Raw genomic sequence first — 22975 nt, forward strand, 5'->3', positions numbered from 1 at the left:
CAATAAAGCATAGAGAAATGGTATGGACCTAACAGAAGCAGAAGATATTAAGAAGAGGTGGCAAGAATACACAGAAGAAAAGATCTTCATGACCCAGATAATCACAATGGTGTGATCACTCACCTAAAGCCAGACATCCTGGAATGTGAAGTCAAGTGGACCTTAGCAAGCATCACTACAAACAAACCTAGTTGAAGTGATGGAATTCCGGTTGAGCTATTTCAAATTCTAAAAGATGATGCTGTGAAAGTGCTGCACTCAATATGTCAGCAAATTTGGAAAACTCGGCAGTGGCCAGTGACTGGAAAAGTTCAGTTTTCCTTCCAATCCCTAAGAAAGGCAATGCCAAAGAATCCTCAAACTACCTCAAATTGAACTCATCTCACACATTAGTAAAAAAATGCTCAAAATTCACCAGGCCAGGCTTCAACAATATGTGAACCATCAACTTAGATCAAATTGCCAACATCCACTGGATCATGGAAAAAGCAAGAGAGTTCCAGAAAAACACCTACTTCTGCTTTATTGACTATGCCAAAGCCTTTGACTGTGTGGATCACAATAAACTGTGGAAAATTCTGAAAGAGATGGGCATACCTGACCTGCCTCTTGAGAAGCCTGTATGCAGGTCAGGAAGCAACAGTTCGAACTGGACATGGAACAACAGACTGGTTCCAAATAGGAAAAGGAGTATGTCAAGGCTGTATATTGTCACCCTGCTTATTTAACTTCTATGCAGAGTACATCATGAGAAACGCTGGGCTGGAGGAAGCACAAGCTGGCATCAAGATTGCCAGGAGGAATATCAGTAACCTCAGATATGCAGATGACACCACACTTATGGCAGAAAGTGAAGAAGAACTAAAGAGGCTCTTGATGAAAGTGGAGAGTGAAAAAGTTGGCTTAAAGCTCAACATTCAGAAAACGAAGATCATGGCATCCGATCCCATCACTTCATGGCAAATAGATGGAAAAACAGTGGAAGTAGTGGCAGACTTTATTTTGGGGGGCTCCAAAATCACTGCAAATCGTGACTGCAGCCCTGAAATTAAAAGATGCGTACTCCTTGGAAGACAAATTATGACCAACCTAGATAGCATATTAAAAAGCAGAGACATTACTTTTCCAACAAAGGTCTGTCTAGTTAAGACTATGGTTTTTCTAGTAGTCATGTACGGATGTGAGAGTTGGACTATAAAGAAAGCTGAGCACTGAGGAATTGATCCTTTGAACTGTGGTGTTGGAGAAGACTCTTGAGAGTCCCATGGACTGCAAGGAGATCCAACCAGTCCGTCCTATAGGAAATCAGTCTTGAATATTCATTGGAAGGACTGAAGGTGAAACTGAAACTCTAATACTTTGGCCGCTTGATGCCAAGAGCTGACTCATTTGAAAAGACCCTGATGCTTTGAAAGATTGAAGTCAGGAGGAGAAGGGGATGACAGGATGAGATGGTTGGGTGGCATCACCGACTCAATGGACATGAGTTTGAGTAAACTCTGGTAGTTGGTAATGGACAGGGAAGCCTGGTGTGCTGTAGTCCATGGGGCTGCAAAGAGTCAGACATGACTGAGCGACTGAACTGAACTGAGAGGGTCCCTGCTCATCAGATCAAGACCCATTGATCTGCTCTCATCAGAAAGCTTGCACAAGCCTCTTAACCCCATCCAGAAGGCAGAAGGAAGCAAGAACTACCATCCCACAGATTCCAGAATGAAAATCACAATCATAGGAAGCTAACCAAAATGATCACATGGCTCACAGCCTTGTGTAACTCAATGAAGCTCTGGGCCATGCTGTTCAGGGGGCACCCCAGATGGATGGGTCATGGTGGAGATTTGTGACAATACATGGTCCATTGAAGAAGGGAATAGCAAACCACTTCAGTATTCTTGCCTTGAGAACCCCATAAACAGTTTGAAAAGATGAAAAGATATGACACTATAAGTTGAGCCCCCCAGGTCAGTAGGAGTCCAATATGCTACTGAGGAAGAGCTAAAGTCTTGCTCCAGAAAGAACGAAGAAACTGGGCCAAAGCGGAAATGATGCTTGGTAGCAGATATGGTGGCGGTGAAAGTAGTCTGATTCTGTACAGAACAATATTGCATAGGAAATTGAATGTTAGGTCCATGTATCAAAGTAAGTTGGACATGGTCAAGTAAGTAGGAAGAGTGAGCATTGACATTTTAGGAGTTAGTTGCACTAAAATGGACTAAATGGGCATATTTAATTCAAATGACCAGTATATCTACTAATGTGGACAAGAATCCTTTAGAAGTAATGTTAAAGCTCTCATAGTCAAGAAAAGAGTCTGAAACGCAGTGCTTGGGTACAGTCTCAAAAATGACAGAATGGTCTCTGTTTGTTTCCAAGGCAAACCATTCAGCATCACAATAATCCAAGTCTGTGCCCTAACCACTAATGTCAAAGAAGCTGAAGTTGAATGGTTCTATGAAAACCTACAAGACCTTCTACAACTAACACCAAAAAGCAATGTCCTTTCATTGTAGGGGATTGGAATGCAAAAGTAGGAATTCAAGAGATACCTGGAGAATCAGGCAAGATTGGCCTTGGAGTACAAAATGAAGCAGGGGAGATGTTAACCAAGTTTTGCCAAGAGAACACACTGGTCATAGCAAACCCTCTTCCAATAGCACAAGAGATGACTCTATACATTGACATCATGAGATGTTCAATATTGAAACTAGATTGATTATATTCTTTGCAGCCAAAGTTGGAGAAACTCTATACAGTCAGCAAAACAAGACTTGGAGCTGACTGTGGCTCAGATCATCAGTTCCTTATTGCAAAATTTAGACTTATATTTAAGAAAGTAGGGAAAACCACTAGACCATTAATATGTGACCTAAATCAAATCCCATGTGATTATACAGTGGAGATGACAAGTGGATACAGGGATTAGATCTGGTAGAGTGCCTGAAGAACTATAGATGGAGATTCATAACATTGTCCTGGAGGCAGTGACCAAAACCATCCCACACAAAAAAATGCAAGAAGGCAAAGTGTTTGTCTGAGAAGGCCTTACAAATAGCTGAGAAGATAAGAGAAATGAAAGACAAAGGAGAATGGGAAAAATATAACAATGGAATGCAGAGTTCCAGAGAATAGCAGGGAGAGATAAGAAAATCTTCTTAGGTGAACATACAGAGCTATGGCTCAGAGGGTAAAGCATCTGCCTGCAATGCCAGAGACCCACGTTAAATCCCTGGGTTGAGAAGATCCCCTGGAGAAGGAAATGGCAACCCACTCTAGTACTCTTGCCTGGAAAATCCCATGGATAGAGAAGCCTGGTAGGCTACAGTCCATGGGATCGCAAAGAGTTGGACACAACTGAGCGAATTCACTTCACTTCTTAAGTGAGCAATGCAAAGAAATAGAGGAAAATGATAGGATGGGAAAGACTAGAAAACTTTTCAAGAAAATTGGAGATACTAAGTGAACATTTAATGCAAAGATGGGCATGGTACAGGACCTAACAGAAGCAGAAGATATTAAGAAAAAGTGACAAGAATACACAGAAGAACTATACAAAAAAGGTCTTAATGACTCAGATAACCACAATGATGTGGTTACTCACCTAGAGTCATATATCCTGGAGTGTGAAGTCAAGTGGGCCTTAGGAAGCATTACTATCAACAAAGCTAGTGGAAGTGATGGAATTCTAGCTGAGCTATTTCAAATCCTAAAAGAGGATTCTGTTAAAGTGCTGCATTCAATATGCCAGCAAATTTAGAAAACTCAGCAGTGGCCACAGGACCAGGAAAGGTTAGTTTTCATTCTAATCCCAAAGAAAGAACAATGCCAAAGAATGTTCAAATTATAGTACAACTGCACTCATTTCACATGCTAGCAAAGTAATGCTCCAAATCCTTCAAGCTATACTTCAACAGTTCCTGAACTGAGAACTTCCAGATAATGCAAACTGGATTTAGAAAAGTCAGAGAAACCAGAGATCAGATTGCCAATATCAGTTAGATCATAGAAAAAGCAAGGGAATTCCAAGTCTTATTTCTGCTTCATTGATTATACTAAAGCATTGGACTGTGTGGATCACAACAAACTGTGGAAAATTCTTCAAGAGATGGAAATACCAGACCACCTTAGCTGCCTCCTGAGAAACCTGTATGCAGGCCAAGAAGCAACAGTTAGAAATGGTCATGGAACAAAAGACTGGTTCAAAATTGAGAAAGGAGTACGTCAAGGTTGTTACCCTGCTTATTTAACTTCTATGTGCAGTACATCATGAGAAATACCAGGCTGGATGAATCACAGACCAGAACCAAGATTGCCGAGAGAAATATCAACAACCTCAGATATACAGGTGATACCACTCTAAACAGCACAAAGCAAAGAGGAACCAAAGAGTTGCTTGATGAGGATTAAAAAGGAGTATGAAAAATCTGGCTTAAAACTCAACATTCAAAAAACAAAGATCTTGTCATCCAGTCCTGTCACTTCATGGCAAATGGAAGGGGAAAAAGTGAAAACAGTGACAGATTTTATTTTCTTGGACTCCAGAATAACTGTGGACTCTGTCAGCAGACATGAAATTAAATACACATGCTCCTTGGAAGAAAAGCTATGAAACACCTAGACAGCATATTAAAAAGCAGAGACATCACTTTGCTGATGAAGGTACCTATAGTTAAAGCTGTGATTTTTCCAGTAGTCATGTATGGATGTGAGAGTTGGACCATAAAGAAGGCTGAGCACTGAAAAATTGATGCTTTTGAATTGTGGTGCTGGAGAAGACTCTTGAGTGTCCCTTGGACTGCAAGGACATCAAGCCAGTCAATTCTAAAGGAAATTAACCCTAAATATTCACTGGAAGGACTGATGCTGAAGCTGAAGCTCCAGTACTTTGGCCACCTGATGTGATGAGTTGACCTATTGAAAAAAACCCTGATTCTGGGAAAGATTGAGGGCAGGAGGAGAAGGGGGTGACAGAGAATGAGATGGTTGAATGGTATCATCAATTTGATGGACATGAGTTTGATTGAACCAACACTGGAAGGCAGTGAATGACAGCAAAGCCTGGTGTGCCACAGTCAATAGAATCACAAAGAATTGGACATGACTTAGCAACTGAACAACAATAACAACAGTCTATAATTATTAAAACCTATATGGGATCCTATACCCTTTGTTTTCTTAAATTATTGAGACCTCAGAGAGTTTTTGTTTATATATAATATCTTATGTGCATGTATTGATACTTATATTTCAATATTTACTATGTACTGGAAAAGGTCAGTTTTCATCCCAATCCCAAAGAAAGACGATGCCAAAGAACGCTCAAACTACTGCACAATTGCACTCATCTCACACACTAGTAAAGTAATGCTTAAAATTCTCTAAGCCAGGCTTCAGCAATACATGAACCGTGAACTTCCAGATGTTCAAGCTGGTTTTAGAAAAGGTAGAGAACCAGAGATCAAATTGCCAACATCTGATATATTATCGAAAAAGCAAGAAAGTTCCAGAAAAACATCTATTTCTGCTTTATTGACTATGCCAAAACCTTTGACTGTGTGGATCACAATAAACTGAAAAATTCTGAAAGAGATGGGCATACCAGACCACCTGACCTGCCTCTTGAGAAACTTATATGCGGGTCAGGAAGCAACAGTTAGAACTGGACATGGAACAACAGACTGGTTCCAAATAGGAAAAGGAGTACATCAAGGCTGTATATTGTTACGCTGCTTATTTAACTTATATGCAGAGTACATCATGAGAAACGCTGGGCTGGAGGAAGCACAAGGTGGAATCAAGATTGCCGGGAGAAATATCAATAACTTCAGATATGCAGATGACTCCACCCTTATGGCAGAAAGTGAAGAAGGACTAAAGAGCTTCTTCATGAAAGAGGAGAGTGAAAAAGTTGAGTTAAAGCTCAACATTCAGGAAACTAGGATCATGGCATCTAGTCCCATCACTTCATGGCAGATATGGGGAAACAGTGGAAACAGTGGCTGACTTTATTTTTAGGGGCTCCAAAATCAGTGCAGATGGTGATTGAAGCCATTGAAATTAAAAGACGCTTACTCCCTGGAAGGAAAGTTATGACCAACCTAGACAGCATATTAGAAAGCAGAGACTTTACTTTGCCAACAAAAGTCTAGTCAAAACTATGGTTTTTCCAGTAGTCATATATGGATGTGAGAGTTGGACTATAAAGAATGCTGAGCACCAAAGAATTGATGCTTTTGAACTGTGGTGTTGGAGAAGACTTTTAAGAGTCCCTTGGACTGCAAGGAGATCCAACCACTTCATCCTAAAGGAAATCAGTCCTAAATATGTATTGAAGGACTGATGTTGAAGCTGAAACTCTAAAACTTTGGCCACCTGATATGAAGAACTGACTCATTTGAAAAGGCCCTGATGTTGGGGAAAGATTGAAGGTGGGAGGAGAAGGGGAAGACAGAGGATGAGATGGTTGAATGGTATCAGCAACTCAATTGATATGAGTTTGAGTAAACTCTGGTGACGGACAGGGAGGCCTGGCATGCTGCAGTCCATGGGGTGGCAAAGAGTCGGACACAACTGAGCGAGTGAACTGACTCTCTGACTAAGTTTTCACACTTTATTCTTTAACTAAAACAAAAAAAATTTCACTTTGTATTTTTTAATCATCATTTGCAATGTGGTATCCGAAAAATTCACCTCAGTGAATGTTTTTTATTTGGTAATGTTATATCCATTGATCAGTCTTGTGCTTTGAGTGTGTTTTTTTATCTATGCATGATTTTGTACATTGTACATTTTTCATTTGGGAAATATTGATAAATAAGTTAGGTAGATCTTTCAGATGTTGACACATTTTATTATAAATATCTGTTAATATCATCATCAATCTTATCATTGAGTGGCTGTCAAGATCTCTGTGAGACAAAAATTTTTCCAAAATTCTTGTTTTGGCTTGAGAACAGATTTTACCACTCAAAACAAATAGTGTCAGTTGTTTTTCTTCAAGTTTTAAGTTTACAGAATCATTTTTGAGAAAATGTCTATCAGCTACTCAAGACTGAATATAATCATAGTTTTTCAGTTGAAACTTCAAGTAAAAATGTGGTTCCAGGAAATTATGAACAGCTAGTTTAGCTCACAGTTCAGTTGCTCCAGTGGTTATCCTCCAAACAACCAGGTGCTTTGGTGTGTAGCAGAAATGCTTTTTGTCTGCTTCTCATTTCATTTTTTTAAAAAATGGCATTTTTAAGAGCTGATTTGATAAAACTAAGACTTTTTACTGCTTTATTTAGTTCATTCTTAAGTGAAATTCATGCCACCCCACCCCCATCCCTACATGGTGGTCAAGGGTACAGTGACTACTAGTTTACAGCCAGTACCTATGATCATGATAGGATGCCTGCAGGTTTATTCACCTTTGTTTTGCACCATTAGTGAAAATGTCAATGTGGTGAAAATAACAAATAACATCTTGTAATTATGAAAAGAATGTTGTTCCCTGAGTCTCTAGAAAATATCTTGAGGAATGGCTACTTCTTCGGCTAGAAAATATATGGTAATTGAGTAAATCAAGTCTTGGTTATTTATTTACACATAATAATGATTTGGGGTGGGGGTGGGGCTTCTGCTCCTGAGGAAAGAGCTAGTCAAATGGCCTAAACTGACCTTTATATGCTATTTTGGGAGGTAGCTGAGGGAACCTTTGTTGGTGTCCCCTATCACTCCATTTCCGTGAGCACCAGACTGACTTTTCAACAGCTTAAACCTCCTGGAATTCTTTGTCTGGGAATGTTCTCTGGCTGCTGGAGCCTGGTCTGCCTGAGTGCCCTGGACAAAGCCAAATAGATTAAAATAATATAGAAAATTCAGTTATTCAGTTGCACTGGCTACATTTCAAGGGCTCAGTAGCCACATGTAGTTAGCCTAACCCTAGCCTCTTAATTTAATATGAGGGAACTGAGCTTTTTTTGTGGGGGAGGGGATGCTACAAATAACAAAATTGTCTTCTAAAATTGGCTTGAATAATTGGCGTTTAGTGTGCTCAAAGAATGAGTCCTCATAATTTAGGGGATAGGTTCTGCTGCTCCGCACTGTTCTCAAAGATCCAGGCTCTTTCTGTCTTCCCATTCTGACATCCTCAACATAGTGGTATGTCTCCTTCAAAGCTGTTAGAAGACTAGCAGTATTCAAAGCATCACCCACCCACCTAATGAAATCTAAACACTGGAAGAAAGAGGCAGCTCTCTTTGGGCATCATTCTTGTTGCTGAGGAGCAAAATCTTTCGAGAAGCTCCTAGCAGACTTTTGTTGAGTCCCGTTTCACCAGAACTGACTCATATGCCCATGTGGCCGGAGAGAGGCTGGGAGTACCAGTCCCTGGTGTTTTTAACCTCTATAATGATAGAATGGCTCTGCTGGAATGTGAGTGCTATGAAGACTGAAAGTCTGGTCTGGTTTTGTTTCCTTCTATGTCCCCAGCACCTAAGTTAGTATCTGATGCTGAGTAGATAGCTCTTGTTTTTGTCGTTCTGTTGTTAAGTTGTGTTGCGCTGCAGCACACCAGGCCTCCCTGTCCTTTACTATCTCCCGGAGTTTGCTCAAACTTATATCCTTTGAGTCGGTGATGCCATCTAACCATCTCATCCTCTTGTCTCCTTCTCCTCCTGCCCTGGGTCTTCGCCAGCATCAGGGTCTTTTCCAGTGAGTCGGCTCTTTGCATCAGATGGTAAAAATATTGGAGTTTCAGTTTCAGCATCAGTCCTTCCAATGAATACTTAGGATTGATATCTTTTAGAGAAATTAATTGAACAAGTCCGTGGTGTGCCATAGAAATGAACCTGCCATGGAGGACTTTATGTTCCTGTCTTCTCTCTCTTGTTGTGATGCCTTGAACCAGGCTGTTGTGATTGATTGCTCTCAGAATTAGCTGTTAGGTATCCAACTTGGGTAATGAGAATATTCGGCAACATCTTCTACCCAATCCCTCTACTGTTTAAACCCCTCATTTGGTTTTTAATTTAAAAGAAGAAAATATAGATCAGGTTTGAGTTTAGTATTTATCCTTTTTATATAACAATTGTAATTTCAGGGACACAGAGCAAGCAGTTTCCAATCATTAAAATAAGAGTGGGCCCTAACTGCTGTTGGATACTATGTCCTGTGTGCATTACCCTGTGTAGATTTGCTTTGTGAGTTAGGAAGGCTGAGATGTGGGCATCAAACAGGTGTTCTGAATTTCCCTAGTTAGGCTCACATCTCAAAGCACCTGGCAGCTGGGTGGATGACAACATCCATTTCTTATTTGAATCTGGTAACTGAACTGAGGCCACTCGGCTGGACTAACCAGCTGTATCCCACCCATCACCCTGTGCTGGTTTACATGGCCCTGATCTGTATTGAAGCTGCTGCTGACTGAAGCTATTGTGTGGAAGGCTGAAATGGTACTCAGAATTCCAAGCTCAGAGCTTGTGATGAAAGTCAGAAATGCTAAGGTTGAGCAGATGTGGCTTAAAGATTAAAGAAAAAGTTCTTTCAGTTTTAATAATAATGTATTCATATATTATGTCATACACAGGGCATTCTTTTTTTTTATTTTTAATTTTTAATTTTAAAATCTTTAATTCTTACATGTGTTCCCAAACATGAACCCCCCTCCCACCTCCCTCCCCATAACATCTCTGTGGGTCATCCCCATGCACAGGGCATTCTTTAAAGTTGTGGTATTTGTCTTTGGATTTGTTTCATCTACCAAGACAGCCCTAGGATTGTCATTTCATCTCACTAGGTGACTTATGTGCTCCAAAATATGACAGATGAAAACACTTCACGAGTTGGTGTTCTAGTATGTTCCATGCATTTCTACTGGACAGGTTCCATTAAAACATGCATCTGGTTTTCTTTTTGTTATACTTGACTCACTGAAGTGAAAGTGAAAGTTGCCTAGTATTGTCCGACTCTTTGTGACCCCATGGACTATACAGTCCATAGAATTCTCCAGGCCAGAATACTGGAGTGGGTAGCCATTCCCTTCTCCAGGGGATCTTCCCAACCCAGGGATCGAACCCAGGTCTTCCACATTTCAGGCAGATTCTTTACCAGCTGAGCCACCAGGGAAGCCCAAGAATATTGGAGTGGATAGCCTATCCCTTCTTCAGCGGATCTTCCTGACCCAGGAATCGAACCCAGGAACCTGATCCAGGAGTCCGCATTGCAGGCAGATTCTTTACCAGCTGAGCTACCAGGGAAGCCCTTGACTCCCTGGATACCCTCCAATTGTATGGCCATGTTTTCTTCCTCTCATACAGTTGCAGGCCTCATTTCTGATCAAGATTACTTTACAAGCTTTGAGCGTTTGAGCTAAGAGGAATAATGGCTTTCTAAATACTTCTTATAGGTTGTAGCTCAGTGACTTGTATAGAATAGGCACTTAATACTATTCGTTCAATTAATTGGTTGGGAAATGTTCTTGGACAGGTTCCCACTCTGAGCATTAATATGTATAAGCACTGAGGTACCTTTTATTCTAACAGGTTCCATTCCCTCTCCCCACCCTGCCTTAGCTTATGTGGTAGTAGAGTTCTTTATTGGGCTTTGTCACTTTTGTAGTCAATGATCCTTCTATTTCAATCACGCTAGACCTAAGTATATTCCTAGTTGCTCAGCCTTGGACATAATATAAAATTGGACACATTTTATTGATAAAATGAGAGTGATAAAAACACCTACTTCATAAGACTATCATGGCTAATGAATTAATACATGTAAACACTTCGTACAACCAACAGTTATTTCAGAACTGTAGTTGGTCAACCTCAGCTATTGGTTGGCTATAGATACAAAAGTTTGGTGAAATCAGTGAAAGCATTCTGTGAGCAGTAATGAGCTCTATGGAATATACCTTATGATAAGGTATGTTGCATATATTCTTATTATATTAAAATTGTGCTCTACACATCATTTTTGTTGGTAAAATTTATAAAAAGCTTGTGTATGGATACATGTGCACACAGCATTTTTGTTGTTTTAGACATTTACCACCAGGTAATACTGTCTCTACTTTTGTTCTTCAAGCTTATGGATGTTTCTCTCTCATATGGATAATGTCTGGATGTAGCCTGTAGCAGATGCTGTTGATATCCTACCCAGATCTCCTTTATTGGGCCAGTGCCTCCATCTCCCAGCTGCTGCGGGTATTGGCTGCTAATGACTCACACCTGTACCCTTCTCCAGAGGCCTGCCCTTGGCTGACAGTAATTGCCTCAATGAAATATATTGCGGAGATTATGAGATCATGCCCCACCACCCTCTCTGTTCCCTAGGGATGACTCATAGCCAGTGACTATTCAGGAGTAAAACAGCCCAGCCCCCTTGCCTTTTGGACTGGGTGACTTCCTCAGTTCAGTCCACACTCTAGAATGCCTCATTGGATCAGGCTGAGGCTAGATTTCTGAAACCATATCTTTGCATGGTCCCTTTCTGCTTTCACTCCAGTTTGTCCTGACAGAACTCTGCATATACTCAAGTGTGTAAGAGACACATCTCAGGCTCTGCACGTAGGGAACTTGACCTAAGATATGCTAATTTCAGTGCCACTGTTGTTTTCTTAGTTCTACCATCACTTATGAAACTAATTAACTATGTATTAAATAATCTCTAGCATAAATTGAAAGTGAAAAAGTTGGCTTAAAGCTCAACATTCAGAAAACGAAGATCATGGCATCTGGTCCCATCACTTCATGGCAAATAGATGGGGAAACAGTGGAAACAGTGTCAGACTTTATTTTTGGGGGGTTCCAAAATCACTGCAGATGAGGACTGCAGCCATGAAATTAAAAGACGCTTACTCCTTGGAAGAAAAGTTATGACCAACCAAGATAGCATATTAAAAAGCAGAGACATTACTTTGCCAACAAAGGTCCGTCTGGTCAAGGCTATGGTTTTTCCAGTGGTCATGTATGGATGTGAGAGTGGGACAGTGAAGAAAGCTGAGGGCCGAAGAATTGATGCTTTTGAACTGTGGTGTTGGAGAAGACTCTTGAGAGTCCCTTGGACTGCAAGGTGATCCAACCAGTCCATTCTAAAGGAGATCAGTCCTGGGTGTTCATTGGAAGGACTGATGTTGAAGCTGAAACTCCAGTACTTTGGCCACCTCATGTGACGAGTTAATTCATTGGAAAAGACCCTAATGCTGGGAAGGATTGGGGGCAGGAGGAGGAGGGGACGACCGAGGATGAGATGGCTGGATGGCATCACTGACTCGATGGACAGGGGTTTGGGTGGACTCCAGGAGTTGGTGATGGACAGGGAGGCCTGGTGTGCTGCCACTCATGGGGTCACAAAGAGTCGGACATGACTGAGCAACTGAACTGAGCATAAATTTCCTCTCCTTGTTTTGTTTTCTTGGTTGGATAGGCATCAACCCTGCTTGTATCCTCTGTCTTTGCATATCTAAGGTTCAGTTCAGTCTCTTCGTTCTGTCTAACTCTTTGCAATCCCATGGACTGCAGCACACCAGGCTTTCCTGTTCATCACCAACTCCCAGACCTTTCTCAAACTCTTGTCCATCAAGTCGGTGATGCCATCCAACCATCTCATCCTCTGTCATCCCCCTCTCCTCCCGCTTTCATCTTTCCCATCATCAGGGTCTTTTCCAGTGAGTCAGTTCTTCACATCAGGTGGCCAAAGTATTGGCACTTCAGCTTCAACATCAGTCCTTCTAGTGAAAACCCAGGACTGATTTCCTTTAGGATGGACTGGTTGGATCTCCTTGCTGTCCAAAGGACTCTCAAGAGTCTTTTCCAACACCACAGTTCAAAAGCATCAATTATTCGGCACTCAGCTTTCTTTATAGTCCAACTCTCACATCCATTCATGACTACTGGAAAAACCATAACTTTGACTAGATGGACCCTTGTTGGTAATGTCTCTGTTTTTTGGTAGGTTGTCTAAGTTGGTCATACCTTTTCTTCCAAGGAGCAAGCATCTTTTAATTGCATGGCTGCAGTCACCATCTGCAGTGACTTTGGAGCCCAAGAAAATAAATTCTGTCACTGTTTTCATTGTATCCCCATCTATTTTCCATGAAGTGATGGCACCGGATACCATGATCTTAGTTTTTTGAATGTTGAGTTTTAAGCCAGCATTTTCTCTCTCCTCTTTCACTTTCACCAAATGCTCTGTATTTCCTCTTAACTTTCTGCCATAATGATGGTGTAACCTGCATATCTGAGGTTATTGATATTTCTCCCTGCAGTATTGATTCCATGTCCAGTTCTAACTGTTGCTTCTTGACCTGCATACTGATTTCTCAGAAGGCAGTAAGGTGGTTTGCTATTCCCATCTCTTGAAGAATTTTCCATAGTTTGTTATGATCCACACAAAGGCTTTGGAGTAGTCCATGAAGCAGATGTTTTTCTGGAATTCTCTTGCTTCCCTATGATGCATCGGATGTTGGCAATTTGATCTCAGGTTCCTCTGCCTTTTCGAAATCCAGCTTGTATATCCGGAAGTTCTCAGTTCATGTACTGTTGAAGCCTAGCTTGAAGAATTTCAAGCACTACTTTGCTAGCCTGCGCCATGAGTACAGTTGTGGTAGTTTGAACATTCTTTGGCTTGCCTTTCTTTTGGATTGGAATGAAAACTGACCTTTCCAGGCTTTTGGCCACTTTCGGGTTTTCTAAATTTGCTGATATATTGAGTCAGTGCTTGTACAGCATCATCTTTCAGGATTTGAAATAGCTCAGCTGGAATTCCATCACCTCCACTAGCTTTGTTTGTAGTGATGCTTCCTAAGGCCGACTTGACTTCACACTCCAGAATGTCTGGCTCTAGGTGACTGATCACACCATCATGGTTATCTGGGTCATTAAGATCTTTTTTTGTATAGTCTTCTGTGTATTCTTGCCACCTCGTCTTAATGTCTTCAGCTTCTGTTAGGTCCATACCATTTCTGTTCTTTATTGCACCCATCTTTGCATGAAATGTTCCTTGGTATCTCTAATTTTCTTGAAAAGATCTCTAGTCTAGATATTTAAGGTTATTCAACATCAAATTTCCTTGATCTTAATGTTTACCTGGTTATTTTTATACAGTATTATAATGAATACTCGAGATTTTAGAATCTCAAAATAAGTTTCAAAGCCTAATTCAATTATTCCTCCCTTTTAAAGTTTGTTGTAAGAGTTACCTGAGCTGTTTTTTCAACAATATTTAGTTCTGTTTCTGGAATGTAGAAGTGGTTAATAAATGGTAGCCGTTTGATTGATATTACTCTTTTAAGAGACTTGCCCAGACTGAACAGATGACTCATCCCTTACTCCCAGAGAACCCTAATATGTCCCTTTATAATCTTTCCTCTTCTCTGTGTTATCCCATGGTAAATTGGCTCTCCAGGGGAAGAAAAGACCGGACAGATAGCTTTTCCTGATTTTTCTTGGGGAAAATACTCCTACACTGTCCATTTCCAAGCTACCAAAATGATTTCACTGAACACAGTTTGAGAAGAGTCACACATTTTACTCTTAGCAGCCAGTACACACCAGTCCCAGTCTCTGCTCTGAATTCCTAACTCTAAGCACACTAGATCCACCATAGAAGCTAGGTGTTCCGTAGATGACTAAAATATAGTTTTTAACTAGTCATAACTTGATTATATGTATGAAATTGGTAAAATTTCTTGATATCAAATTTTTGTTAACCCATAACTTGTATTGGTTATATAGCTCCACCCCTCCACCCCCCCTCCCCACATGCATGCATGCATGCATACACACATACAAATTGCAGATGCTATTCATGAATCAAGGAAAAGGAATTATTCATCATGATATAGTGGGAAATACCCATGCCTTCCCTGAGCAAGTTGTCTACTTACTCAGACGCAGACTTCAAGTTTGTGATTTACTGTATACATCACTGGAGTGTAGTCACTTCACCTCTCTTATCCCCAGTTTCCTCAGAGTTGGAAGCCTAATTAGTATATAATTCCATTTCCTTCTTCCCTCATTTTCCTCATTCTTGTATCAAACTTGTAAATTGTGCTAGATGTTTGAAACACAATAAGGAATAAGACTTGGCCCTGGCTGATGAGAATCTTCCTGTCTCATTTTATGAATATCCACCTCACTGAGGCCATGAGTGTGCGTGCATGCTCAGTCATATCTGACTCTTTGGGACTCTATGGACTGTAGCCCACCAGGCTCCTCTGTCTGTGGAATTTTCCAGGCAAGAATATTGGAGTGTGTTGCAATTTCCTTTTCCAGGGGATCTTCCTGACCCAGGGATCTAAACCCACATCTCTTGTGTCTTCTGCATTGACTGGTAGATTCTTGCCAAATGGAGTTATGCAAATATGCCAAAGGCCAAGATTTTACTTCATCAAGAGTTTAGCACTTTGACACATAAGGTATTGTCCTAATAGCTTTCTGTTTTAAATTAAACAAGGTTGCCCTGATCACTAAGTGGTTCTCTTACTGATGTTAATGGTATGGAGAGAAGCCTTGGTGAACAGCTTTGTTATTCTGCTCTCTGAGTTAGGCTCAGACTCAGTTTATAGAGAGGGTAGTTTATTCAGGACTATTAAGCAAATCTTTAAACATTCTTTTGAGTTTAAGAAGTACTTAGCCTGATTCTTTCTTCCATATTTTGATAAGAAAGGCATGAAGAATGACTCTTAAACTTTTGTGTTCTCCTTCAAGGCTGTATCCACCCATTGACTCCAATGCCTTTTTTCTCATCAAATGTGATCTCTGCGCTTAATTTTCAAAGCAATGTTGGTGTCCAATAGGAAATTATTGTTGGGAACATTTTTCATGTTGCTGAAAGCTATTTTTAAAATGAGAATTTGTTTTGTTTTTGACAGGGGCTGATAATATCCGGAAATACTGGAGCCGCTACTACCAAGGATCTCAAGGGGTAATATTTGTATTAGACAGTGCCTCTTCAGAAGATGATTTAGAGACTGCTAGAAATGAACTGCACTCAGCTCTTCAGCACCCACAATTATGCACTTTACCCTTTTTAATACTGGCCAATCATCAAGACAAGCCAGCTGCTCGATCAGTACAAGAGGTATGTCTCACGAAGGTAACAACTCTTGGTCTGTCTGTCTGTTGCGCTTGTGCTGCCATGCTGGAATCTGAAAAAATTCCTGTAATTAGAGATATGCTGGTTATACTGTTTCTCAACATGAAATTTTAGGTTATGGAAAAAGAAAGCCTGTATTAATCTTATGGACGTTATTATTCATACCTCGAATCCCACTTCGAGATCATAGGTGGTTTTTTTTTTTTTAACCATTTAGCAAAAGTTAGAGGATTTATCTGAAGATATTTCTCATCTATTTTTGAGGGCTAAAGGTCTGGTTATTTAACTTTTGTTTTTTTAGCCAACCAGCTTACTTAGTTCATTCTTCTTTTCAAGGAAGGCATCATGTGTGTTACCAGGCATCATTCGCCCTCAGATGTCATGTTGTTGTCCCCTGTAATGCCCTCTGCTCACTAGAAGCAGTGGGTACTATTCTGTAATCAGCGAGGCTGAAAATTGATGTCTTATCTTGCAAGTTCCATGCCACCGAATACCTTTTAATATGGACCCATTCTTTATCTTCCATATTTCATTTCATTTCTTAGCTTGTATCTCTCCTATAAAAGCATGAGACTAATTGTGGGCAGATAACCACGGTCTCAGCAGAGTTTCTGACTCATGGTACTAAAGTAATAAGATACATGAATAGCTTTCAAAACTTAAATGATAGTGAAGTTTAACCTTCAGTACAGTGAAATCTAAACTTTTGATGTACTCCTTTTCACCTGTAACTCTCAAGGATGTTCTATCACCACCACCTCCCCCTACTTGAAAAGTTCTGTGCTTTTCTTTTATTGACTTTAGAATAATAGAAGCCACACTGCCCTTTAGTCTGAAAAACAGATGAGGAGCCAAGCATATAACGTGTTCTAATTCCAGATTCCCTCCCACTTTGAGTGAGACCTGTTGGCAGATAGCTTTGTCCTTGTGCCTGCTTTCGTACCTGTGAAATGGGAATAATGTGATTCTTTTTTAATGAGAAGTGAGTGGGATTAATTTCCTAATTCACTTTGAAGTGTACTAAGTGTAGGAGGTATGATATACAGAGTATTTTCATTTATTTTAGGAAAATAGTAAAGAAGGCAAGGATTTCTTATTAAACAGAGCTTATATGTATCTTTAGTTGCCTTTTTCAGCATTAAGTGGTGCTAACCTTTTTTAGATATTGTGAAATACCATACAGATAATATTAAATGATTAAGATTAAAAAAATACAAATCTATTCAATCAGCGATGTACAGATCTTCAGCATTGTAATTGTGGTGCCTTCCTGATTGCTTCTTAAGACCTCAGGTACATTTTTTAACCTCTTAACACCAGTTTTTCTGTCTGTAAAACAGATGTAATAGTGTAATGATGGTTAGTTATAAATGTTAGATTAGTTTATGATTATAAGGTGATTTGCTGAAAAGGCACTGATATCCTTAGATTTACTGTGGAAAATATGAATGTATTACAGAATATACATAGACAATATAACATCTTGTGTGTTACTAATACATGTTTAATAACATATTATGTGTAGTAATACATAGATGTATTTATACATGAATAAATATAGGTTATGATATGAAATAGATACTATGTAACACAAATCACTTTAAAGACATGTGCTATAGCTGAAAAGATTTTATTTTGCTTTTTTTTTTTTTTTAATGTTTGTTTTTATTTATTTCTTTAACTGTGTTGGGTCTTAGTTGCAGCATGTGGTATCTACTTCCCTGACCAGGGGTCGAACCCCTGGCTCCCTGCGTTGGGAGCATGGAGCCCCAGCCACCGGACCACGAGGGAAGTCCCCTATTTTGCTTTTAAATTAGAAGCTGTTTATATGTTTCCATAGACATCAAAAAAATGAAGCTAATGTGTTCCATAAACCTAACATATGACTCATAGTAATCCTCCTTAGGAATTAAAGACTGCTACACTGAATAAAGGTAGCTTGTAACAATTAATTGCTTAAGAGTATGCCATGTGATTGTTGGCTGGCTGCCTCTTCTAGGAAGAGGACAGCTATCTAACGTCTGTCACTTCAAATTTTTGTTGAGATGAGACACAACCGAGAATACACTCGCCTGACAATTCATTTTTTCAGATAGAAGAGGTTATGAATGTAGGGTAATCATAGATATACTTTGAAAATTATTCTAAGCTTGTATATACTGGAGCATATGTGTCTTTGACTTTCCTTTTTATTCATATCCATTTAAAATGAATTTTCTACAAAATTTCCACTTGTGATGGGATTTGCAAATGCTGTTTTGAAGACTGCTCTAAGCATTTCCCTGTGATTACATACACACATACTGCACCGGGTGCATGTTTATGTTGTAGACTGCCCTAATTGAATTCATGGACAAATTCCATTGCAGATCTTGAACTTGAGACACAGTGAAGTGCTCAAACCTACTTTGAATTTGAGAGAGAAAAAAATGGAAGCTTCCTATTTTCCCCATTGCTTGTAAGACAGAGGTTTCTCCATGTAGTATTATGATGCTTTCCTGAAATACTCCTAGGAATGTTTTAGGAATTAATACCTTTTTGTTAGCATAAAAATGGAATTATGAAAATAAATCTTAAAAGTTTTATAAACAGTAACCTCAAAATTGTTGGGAGTGGACATAAATAGAAGAGGACAGAGAAGATTAAGAAGTAAACAGAGTTACATGTTATTAGAAATGGGTTGAGAAGTGGTCATCTGTTTATTACTTCCTTTCCTGAGCCTAAAGGTATTACGTGTCCCTTGCTTTGTTGCGTATAAACATTTCTATTCATTTCTACCTGCTAATTTGTGTGCACTAATTGCCAGATACTAAAAAGATGATGTTTTACTCTGCAAAATACCTGTGTATTTTAGGTAAAATTCTGTCCTTTCAGGATCAGGGAAAATGCATTCAGTTTACCAAGAAGCACAGATCAGTACTTTGATGCAGTTACAAAAAATGGGGCATAGAGGCTCATCAATTCTTTCCCTACTCTCATTGAAATTATTGCATTGTGTGCTTAATGTATTTGCAAAAAACTTGCAGTTATTTACCCTATCACTTAGGTAAAACTGTAAGAATTAATTTATCATTTAAGAAGAATATCAGTTCACTCTTGAGCTTAGAAACTGGTAGGAGCTGGTGAAAACCATAGGAGAAAACTGAATTATCACTAGGATTCCTACAGAGGGTGAAAATCCTCCAGAAGTTATATATTTAGTTCCTCCCTCTGCAATGAAAGTTTTGCTAGGTTTGTGTTGAGAACTAAGATAGGAACAATGGTTAAAATTATGGTGTAACCTACAGATAAAGAGCAACATGCCCCACTGTTTTGTTGCTTTTTTAGAAAGCAAGTGGAGTCTTGTGCATCGCAGTTTTTCTTTCTGTAATATACCTACTTGGTAATGATCTGCGTTTAACTTACCAGAATTTTAAGACTTTATGCCTTGAGACTGGACAGTAGAGAAAAATTTTTTTAAATAAATAAGCTTTTTTTTGGGTAATAGCAAAACACTGGGAAAAAGGACACCCTTTACATACTGTCTGAAAGCCAAGCAGTTCTTGCAACAGATGTTTGTTGTATTCACTTTAGGGAGGTGTAGTTACCACAGTTTTCCAGAATTTACTCATATCAACTATTTCTCTCTGTAGAAAACATAATATAAAACTCTATAGTTATGTCAAGTGGCCCATTTGATTCATTAGGGAAAATTCTCATCTACTTAAATGATAAAGCTTTCTAAAACAAGAATCATCTTAAGGGTAAATACGTTGATTTTTTTAATTTGTATTGAATTGTAATTGTATCTAATTTGTTTTACAACTCCCATAGGAGAGCATACTTCAGTTCTGAAGTTATTTAATAGATCAGGAGGATTTTATGAGAAGTTAAGTTGATAGAGTAGCCAATAAAAGTAATCCTGTTTTCTTTCTACACAGTTGATTCTTTTACCTCCCAGCTTTTTAAAATCCTGTTTTCATTTTATTGGGCATTATAGTGTCTTAAAAATGGCACATTTTGTCAACATGAAAGACATGGTGTATCTTTTCTACAATCTAATCTGATCTGATATTCTTTCATATCCTTAATCCAAAAGTACTTAACTTTTTCAGGAATAATGCATCAAAAATACTGAATTAACTCAAATATTTTATATTAAAGAAAATATTAAAAAATATGAAAACTAACACAACATTGTAAATGAACTGTGAAGTGAAGTGAAAGTCACTCAGTCATGTCCCACTCTTTGCAACCTCTGGACTGTATAGTCCATGGAATTCTCCAGGCCAGAATACTGGAATGGGTAGCCTTTCACTTCTCCAGGGGTCTTCCCAACCCAGGGATCGAACCCAGGTCTCCCACATTGCAGGCGGATTCTTTACCAGCTGAGCCACCAGAGAAGCCCAAGAATACTGGAGTGGGTAGCCTATTCCTTCTCCAGTGGATCTTCCCTACCCAAGAATCGAACTGGGGTCTCCTGCATTGCAGTTGGATTCTTTACCAATGGAGCTATGAGGAAAGCCCCAAAATCAACTGTACGTCAGTTTTTAAAAATGTTAAAAAGGATATGAAAGTGTGAAACATAGAAATTTGAAGTAGAATTATAAGGTTAGATCACTGTTGGTTCCATGGCTCATTAATTGTAGCATAGAAATGTACAACTTCTAAATTAAAATATCAGCAATAAAGTTGAAATTTATGGTTAGGCATTTCTCAATTTTTGTTCAATTGCAATTCAGTGCATTATTGTGATGTACATGCTTCCCCCATGGCTCAGTGGTAAAGCATCTGCCTGTAACGCAGGAGACTCAGGAGATGCAGATTCATTCTCTGGGTTTGGGAGATCTCCTCGGGGAGGAAATGGCAACCCACTCCAGTATTCTTGCCTGGAGAATGCCATGGACTGAGGAGCCTGGGGGGTCTACAGTCCATGGGGTCACAGAGTCAGACACAACTGACTGTGCCCGCATGCACGATGTACATAGAATGTGGTGTTCTGTTTAAGAAGAATAGAAGAGTATTTGCAGGTATGTCTGTTTTCATTCCAATCCCAAAGAAAGGCTGTGCCAAAGAATATTCAAACTACTGCAAAACTGCATACATCTCACACACTAGCAAAGTAATGCTCAAAATTCTCCAAGCTAGGCTTGAACAGTACGTGAACCATGAATTTCCAGATGTTCAAGTTGGATTTTGAAAAGGCAGAGGAACCGGAAATCAAATTGCCAGCATTTGCTGGATCATTGAAAAAGCAAAGAGAGTTCCTGAAAAACATCTATTTCTGCTTTATTGACTACGCCAAAGCCTTTGACTGTGTGGATCACAACAAACTGTGGAAAATTTTTCAAGAGATGGGAATACAAGACCACCTGACCTACCTCTTGAGAAGTCTGTATGGAGGTCAAGAAGCAACAGTTAGAGCTGGACATGGAATAACAGAGTGGTTCCAAATCAGGAAAGAAGTATGTTGAAGCTGTATATTGTCACCGTGCTTATTTAACTTATATGCAGAGTACATCATATGAAATGCTGGACTGGATGAAGCACAAGCTGGAATCAAGATTGCCAAGAGAAATATCAATAACTTCATATATGCAGATGACACAACCCTTATGACAGAAAGTAAAGAAATACTAAAGAGCCTCTTGATGAAAGTGAAAGAGGAGAGTGAAAAAGTTGGCTTAAAACTCAACATTCAGAAAACTAACACCATGGCATCTGATCCCATCCCTTCATAGCAATGGAAACAGTGAGAGACTTTTTTTTTTTTTGGCTCCCAAATCACTGCAGATAGTGACTGCAGTGATGAAATTAAAAGATGCTTGCTCTTTGGAAGAAAAGCTATGACCAACCCAGTCAACATATTAAAAAGCAGAGATATTACTTTGCCAACAAAGGTCCAACTAGTCAAGGCTATGGTTTTTCCAATAATCATGTATGGATGTGAGAGTTGGACTATAAAGAAAGCTGAGCACCGAAGAATTGATGCTTTTGAACTGTGGTGCTGGAGAACTCTTGAGAGTCCCTTGGACAGCAAGGAGATAAAACCAGTCAATCCTAAAGAAAATCAGTCCTGAATATTCATTGGAAGGACTGATGCTGAAGCTGAAACTCCAATACTTTGGCCACGTTATGCAAAAAATTGACTCACTGGAAAAGACCCTGATGCTGGGAAAGATTGAAGGTGGGAGAAGAAGGGGATGACAGAGGATAAGATGGTTGGATGGCATTACCAACTCAATGGACATGAGTTTGAGCAAGCTCCAGGAGTTGGTGATGAACAAGGAGGCCTGGTGTGCTGCAGTCCATGGGGTTGCAAGTAGTCTGACACGACTGAGCAACTGAACTGAGCTGAACTGTAATGCTATAACCATTACTTTTTTATGCTTTTTTTTTTTTTTTGGCCCTGTTGTATATTAATGCAGTATGCAGGATCTTCGTTGTATCATGTGGTGTCTTTCACTCTAGTTGTAGTGACTGGGCTTAGTTAACTAATAGGATGTGGGATCTTAGTTCCCCTACCAGGGATTGAACTCAAGTCCTTGTATTGCAAAGCAGATTCTTAACTACTGGACCATCAGGGAATTCCCCTAGACCATGTTTTGATTATCAGTATTCATCTTTTTTGAATAGTGCTTTCAGTATTTACCATGTCATGAATAGTTTATTTAGTTCTCACTTGTAGTCTAGACTTCTTCTGGAAGAGAGTGCTAGTATATGTTTTATGTTACTTAACTATTACATTTAATTATAATTACTTCTTTTATATAGATAATTATTTCTACATTTTGTACATTTCCCTCTTTTTACAAAGGGTCAGAGAGAGTTTAGAAAGATTAAAGTTTTGGGACACTGTTTGTAAATAATCTGCTAGTTTAAAATTTTTATATTTATACTGTTTGACAGGAGAGCAGTTCTT

General features: G+C 39.3%; 1 protein-coding gene across 2 annotated transcripts in view; it reads left to right on the forward strand.

The window, feature by feature from the left end:
• Positions 1-22975, forward strand: part of ARL15 (ARF like GTPase 15) — a 466036-nt gene that overhangs the window by 226075 nt on the left and 216986 nt on the right. For both annotated transcript variants that reach the window (XM_068990589.1, XM_068990590.1), the window contains exon 4: positions 15851-16059. In XM_068990589.1, coding sequence (XP_068846690.1) covers positions 15851-16059 — 209 coding nt within the window. The remainder of the gene's footprint in view (positions 1-15850; positions 16060-22975) is intronic.

This window comes from Capricornis sumatraensis, chromosome 18 (genome assembly GCF_032405125.1).
Source record: "Capricornis sumatraensis isolate serow.1 chromosome 18, serow.2, whole genome shotgun sequence".
Classification (NCBI taxonomy): domain Eukaryota; kingdom Metazoa; phylum Chordata; class Mammalia; order Artiodactyla; family Bovidae; genus Capricornis; species Capricornis sumatraensis.